Source organism: Cenococcum geophilum (genome assembly GCF_001692895.1).
Source record: "Cenococcum geophilum 1.58 unplaced genomic scaffold K441scaffold_22, whole genome shotgun sequence".
Classification (NCBI taxonomy): domain Eukaryota; kingdom Fungi; phylum Ascomycota; class Dothideomycetes; order Gloniales; family Gloniaceae; genus Cenococcum; species Cenococcum geophilum.
Window position 1 is genome coordinate 1,363,337 of NW_027137580.1, and position 6,511 is coordinate 1,369,847.

The 6,511-nt window shown below is 41.5% G+C and overlaps 2 protein-coding genes across 2 annotated transcripts; one reads left to right on the plus strand and one right to left on the minus strand.

Annotated features, from left to right (window-relative positions):
- Window positions 1-873: 873 nt before the first annotated feature.
- On the minus strand, window positions 874-1,722 carry K441DRAFT_687297 (NAD(P)-binding protein; the record flags this gene model as incomplete). The annotated part of the gene is made up of 2 exons (XM_067652082.1): window positions 874-1,382; window positions 1,437-1,722. 2 exons carry the CDS (start codon window positions 1,720-1,722, stop codon window positions 874-876), a joined length of 795 nt encoding a protein of 264 aa, XP_067503887.1.
- A 1,066-nt stretch (window positions 1,723-2,788) lies between these two features.
- Window positions 2,789-4,267, plus strand: K441DRAFT_660247 (uncharacterized protein). The gene is made up of 4 exons (XM_067648676.1): window positions 2,789-3,227; window positions 3,283-3,437; window positions 3,495-3,790; window positions 3,855-4,267. The coding sequence occupies exons 1-4, from the start codon at window positions 3,034-3,036 to the stop codon at window positions 4,038-4,040; spliced, it is 831 nt and encodes a 276-aa protein (XP_067503888.1). The 5' UTR covers window positions 2,789-3,033; the 3' UTR covers window positions 4,041-4,267.
- The last annotated feature ends 2,244 nt before the right edge of the window (window positions 4,268-6,511 follow it).

The window sequence follows — 6,511 nt, forward strand, 5'->3', positions numbered from 1 at the left end:
GTAGACCTTCATATATTTTCGCACTAAAGGCCCTTAGACGGTAAATAAGACAGCGCTTATAATTATAGGGGTTATATAACGCTAGTAGGGGTTTTATATAAAGCTATACTAATTAAGTACTGGTGAGATTTACTGTCTCGTTTGCCGTCTGAGTCGCTTACTGAGATAACACCAACGGAATCACGTCTGAGCTTGCTGAGGTAAGAGCATTGAGACAAGGGGTGTCCGGGGGTTGTCCTGAGGGCAACCCAAGGTAACCGCAATAATATCCCTTACACTTAGGTACTCGGCGAATAATATTATAGCCGTATATTACTAAGAAGTACAAATATTAAGCGCACGGAGTGTTTGAAGAGCTAGCCACGTAGTAATATTACAGTAGGTAGTAAAATAGTGGCTGCATAATTAATAGATAAGGTCTCGCAGGACGGCGGAGGATGGTTAACACAGTCGATGACTATAACAACAAGCCAAAGGTCGTGATATTTAGAAGTAGCTATAAAAGATTAATCGACCTTTAAAGCCCCGTGCCTAATTTCATTAATTTAGAGCCTAAATTTAACCTAAAATACGAGCCAAGACTCTGCATGAGACCTACCTAGGTTCAATATTTAGTATAATATTAATACCGAAGGCGCGTTCAATATTAATATCAATACACCCTTATATTGGTATTGAATATTGATTAAAGCACTGAAGCGGCTCAGAGACGGGTCATGGATGCAGTGACTGGCAACGGAATGGTGCTTGTCATACAGATACGGGACCATGAGAAAGTGGCTCTTACTTGGTAAGGTTACAATAAGAGTATACTGTTCAAACATTCCCTACTTCATCCTAAGGAACTCATACTGATAATCCGTCTTGTTCCACTTAAAATGGCGTAATCCCGTTCTTGTTAACAATCTTTCCCACGTCAGTATCCCTCTCCCCCTCTACAACACTCTTGAGCAGCTTCCCACCAATGCTCGGATGACCACCCCCCATCTCCTTCACCTTCTCCCGTATGTTTCCCAGACCAGTAGCCAGGAACCCGGGCCCGACACCCCAGACCTTCACCCCATCCTCTTTCAGCTTGTGGTTCCAGTCCAGCATCATCATGTTGAGTGCCGTCTTGCTGCAGCGGTATGCAATCGTCTCGAAGTCCACTTTCTTAGGCCACCCGGCCGGCTGAGGCGGCGTGGGGAAGTACGCCTCGCTTGCCAGCGTGATTTGGGAGAGACCGGCCACGAAGATCAGGCGGGGGTCGGCCGACTTGAGCAAAAGCGGCATGAATGTCCAGGTCATGACCTGTGTGCCGGCAACGTTCACGTCGTAGGCCTTGGTGAAGCAGTCGCGGAGAGAGATTCTGCCGGCGACGAATTCGGGGTCGAAGGCGGCCCCTGAGAGATGTTAGTTTGCGTGGAATGTCATGTAATATAGGGAGGTGTGCATACCAGCATTGTTGATAAGGGTGTCGATGTGCCCTGGACTGGCCTTAACTTGCTCGAAAGCCTTCTCGATCGACTGGTCACTAGTGAGATCGACTTGGACTGCTTCAACGGTGTTGGTCGACTCTGGACATTCCTTGTAGAGGGTCTCGATCGCAAGTTTAGCCTTCTCTAGAGAACGACTGCCGAGAAGAACGTGGTAGGCCTTGTCAGACTGCAGAAGTGCCTTGACGGTCTCGTAGCCGATGCCATTATTGCCGCCGGTGACGAGAACAACCTTTAGGGACGTCATTTCTGTTATTTACTCTCAATTCGCCGAGTCGTTGTCTTCTGTGTCTCGTTTGTTAAGTGACTTAAATTGCTTATCCTGAACTGAAGCATTCTGTCACTGACCCGCCCCGCCTCTTTATATCGTGTTCACTAGCAGGCGGCCAGATTGATTGGCCAAGATCCTTGTTAGCGCTAATTTGGCGTTTTCCACAGCCTAAGGGATGCATATTCTCGTCGGACATTTTAGACAGTTTTCAATGTCCTATTGCCCGTTTGCCCATCCATGGTGATAAGGTAGGTACGAAAGGGAAAGCTGTTTCTTGGGCCGGAGATAACTGACGGTTACTCCGCATAACGTCCAGGGGATGCTGTTGACAAGGTCCGACGCCGGTTACTTTGAGCGGAGCAGAGTTGGCCACACCCCAAGCGACAGTGCGGAATTAAGCTCTGCAGGTGGCTTACCTCCGCTTAACGCCACAGGGTTAGCAGTGAATGCCCCAGGCTTAACGCTCTGCCAGGCGGCCTGGTCTTGGAGACAAGCAGAAATGTGGGTAGTTTTGTTTGAAATATTTATATAAGCTATTAGTATGGAGGATGGGTGGTGTCATGCGTGAGTACAGAAAAGTGGTTTAAACAGGTAAGGATTCGGTAAATTTGTAGTCGGTTATGGTTTCTGTAAGCTTTTGCAGTGTGGGGAATTGAACGAGCGACTTCATTGTAAATGTAGCTCTAAAGTCTCTATATATACACGACGTAGGTGGCAAGAAGATAACGACAATGATCCACAATCGCCACTGTAGACAACGTCGCTAGTCGGTGATAGGTAATAGAAATAGGGTAATGGAAATAAGTAGTGAGACATGCGATGGCAGGAAATAGGGTGGTGAGTCATAAGGTAGCGCAAGCTTTGGTACCGGTAGTCGGTTACAGTTTCTGACATTTTACCATCCTTTTCTGAAGCGACTGTACGGTCCCTAGATGAGTGGTGTGAAGAGCCTTTGCTAGCCCCGGCAGCTGCCTAAACGGGTAAGGCGTATTTTACCAGCCTCCAAACTATCGCCAGGCTGAAGCTTGTCACGCTGGCGACGAAAAAGTCAGACTCATTAATTTCGACCACGAAATATAAAGAGCCACATAATACCCAAATTTGTCTGCGACCTGTTAGAACTACCGCAAACAGATCACTTAGCGTAGCTGCGAAGTTTTCACTTCCAGAATCTTAACAGTTCGGTTGGCGGGATTTCGCGGCATTGAGTTCTTGCCTTTGTCGGCCAGCTTGTTTACAATTCAACTTCCTCCTCAATTTGCAACTTCACCGCTTCACTTTACAGTCATGGCTGCATCCACTCGATCCAAACTTTCCATCCCCGACGGCCCCAAATCAGATCACAAGTTTTTTCGAGAGGCAAAGAAGCAACTTCTGGAAGGTGATTGCTTGGTTCTGACAGACGTGCCTGAGGATTTTGCACTGCCATTAATCGAGGGTCTCCACTCTGATCCGGTTTTGGGTTCTGAATTCAAATATCGGTATGGAATATCCTAAGGTGAACAATTAATGCCAATACTGAATAGTGTTATGCAGATTCAACTACGAGGACGAGAAACTCCTCGCCTTCATGCCAACCAGACTACACGATTCCATTCAGCATGCGATCGGTGATATCATTAAGGATATGTTCATCAATAATTTTATCTCACAGAACCAATGGCTTCGACTCAGCGCCTCCGCCGGGACCAGTAAGTTTCCTCCCTGTCTACCGCTCTAAACCTTATATACTAATCACTGATATGTAGCGTTTTATGAGTTCGTTGGCGAATATGCCGGAACAGTCAAAGAGCCCGATTTTCAAGTGGACGTCGACGAACGACTACCGGCGCCTGGTGCTCCAGTGTACTGCCCAATCTGGGTGAATGAAACTGGCTATTCGGAAAGCAGACCCTCCCTAGATCGTGACATCACTAAGTGGCTGGTTGGAACTGCATATGGAGTTCTCCTTGCTATCGAAGCAAAATTCTATAAAAGACAAAATTCAAGGGTCGCAGGCTATGTTGCCTTCCATACCAACAACGACACTACAATTAATAGAAAGGCACGTATACTCTTGATCATTCTTATTCCATTGTATCTAAATGATCACCATCTAACTGTCCTAGGAAATCTTCCCAGCGCCACAGAATCTCGCCGACGATCGGATTGCATTCACGAGGCAAGACCTCTTTGGGAATTCGCTACCTCTTGGACCAGGACAAACCCTTGGAGATATCTATAGTCTCGATGTTTCGATCTTCCGCCGTCGTGCTGATATAGGGGCACAAAGGATGAATTTGATACCTGTTTGATCGGCAGCTGCTGGTCCGAAATGTGGTCGGGAGGAGCGAAAAGGAGTTTGCGGTTAGTGCTAAAGGAAGCGAAATAAAATGGGGCATGGGTTAGCTTTGTATGAAATAGATTCAAGCCCCAACATCGACAGGGGATTTGGAGCCAAATGCCGGTAACAATATAGCAACCAGGGGTCTTAACGATCCCGGGATTCTTATCAATAAAATAACCGTAATCGTTAAGAATGGTGCGTAGAATCGCGATAATCGTTAAGCCATAGCTATTTTATTAATAAGACCCTCGCCTAAGCATTTACGCTAATCTGTATATATACAGCTATTACAGAACTTACCCATAACACCTTATTTCTACCTATCCTACTATTTTCTGCCGTCCCTAGCGTTAAAAGTTGCTTACTAGCAACTCTAAGCCGTAAGGACTATTTTTAGAAGCCTTCCTAAATATTACCTTATATACTGCTCTTGTGTAAGTGTAAGAGTATATATATTAGGTCCCGCCGCGCTTGCGACAAGTTCGCAAGCACTCTCAGTCTTTTTGGCCGTATGGCGACGTGGAGGCGGGCCACGTTACAGTAAGCTAGAGTTTTATTCTACCCTTTTAAAATACTACTTTTATACCGGCTTTTTAAACGCTTAGTTCTTTTAATATTCTTTCCTAAATAATCATATAACGTCCTTTAAAAAAATACCCTCTCTAGCTTATTACTTATAATAGGAATTAAAAGAATTTTAATTGCAAATTATAAAAGAAGGAGCTATATCTTTTATTGCTAATCCTAGCACTGCTACTAAAGTGCTAGCTGGCTTTAAATATTATATAATGCTTTAAAATAGTAATTATTATACTTATATTTATCTGCTCTAACGTTACTTCTAAGCCCTTTTAAAATCCGATTATACTTATTAAGAGGCTCCTATTCTTAAAGAGGATTACTTTTAATATAATTATATAATATTTAGGCTTAGTACGTCTCTTTAACCTTTTATAAGGCTAGTATTTGCTATACCTTCTTTTAGTTTGCTTAATAAAAAAGTGATAGAAAATAATAAATTATATAAAGGTTTACCTAGTTCTATATTAAGAGTATAGTATCCTTAAGAGCTTTTAGGTTCTTCTTTATATACTTATTAACTTTTAACTCTACTTTAAGCGCTATATTAAAAGGGTTAAACTAGAAATTCTATTTTATATAATTGTTTAACGGAGTTATCTTTCTAATACTTTACTTTAACTTAGCTGTATAACCCGTAAAAGTACGGTTATAGATAATAATATTATAGAGCTTTCTAAGTACTTTTCTTACTTAAATAGTCTACTTTTTTTTAAACTTCTTATTAAGATCTATTCCGTTTATTTTATTTTATTTATATAACTTAATTATAGAAGTATTAATAACTTCTTAGAAAAGAAAGTCCTAAATGGTAAGGTTAATAATATACCCCTAATAATAAATTCGTTAAATAAATCCTAATTAATATTTAAAAGCGCTATAAAATTGGAGATTGTATAATAGAGAGTATTATTTATTCTAAAATTATCCGTAATAAGAGCTCTAAGTTTATATATAATCCTATATTTCTAAAAAACAAAAAAAAGTATTCTATTAGTTATCTCTACTATAGCCTAAAACTATATAAAGAGTAAAAAGAGTTTTTCTTAGCTCTTTTAGTTATCTATAAAGTAAGCGCAGATTATAAGAAAAAGCTAATTATTTAAAGATATCTAAATATTAATTAAGTAATTAAAAAAATACAAGTTCTTTATAAGAAAGACCAATTTTATTAGATTTATTATTAAACTAGTTTATATTAATATAGACTTAAAGAAGATTAAAGCTATAGTAAGTTAGTAGAAACTAAAGAATGTAATATAGTTAAAATTATTTTTAGGGTTTTATAACTATTATAAAGGGTTTATTATTGTTCGTACTAACTTAATAGCACGAGTGAGTCGTATCCACGGGCATAAAATACATGTAGTATCGTATGCTTGTTTGGATGGTGACTGTCGATTCTATTGAGGTAGACTACGTGGTCTATATACTGACGCGCCCCCCCCCCTGATTAGTCAGCACGTAGGTAGTTGGTGCACGAACGCGTATTTACGCGTTCGTATACCAGGTGCTGTAATTATACACTAGCGGTACTTGGAAAATGAAACCACTTATGTACAGCCTCCGTAATTGCCTCAATAGAACCATAAAACACATAAGAAAATACATAGGAAACTCCTCCCGAGGTGCCTTCTAGGCTGCCTTCCAAACGGTACCCCAAGCTGGCCGTAAGTCCTGCTTACGGTCCGTAAAATAAACCGTACGGCCTTTCGACGGGCAGTAGACGAGCTATAAGTCAGATCTTAAGGGCCGCCAAGACGCTAGTGTTAAGCGAGCCAATAGCGATTTTCCGTGCCCGNCATGGAAAATTGTAATTGGTGGATTTAACCACTGTGGCAGAATATGGCAGAATTCGGC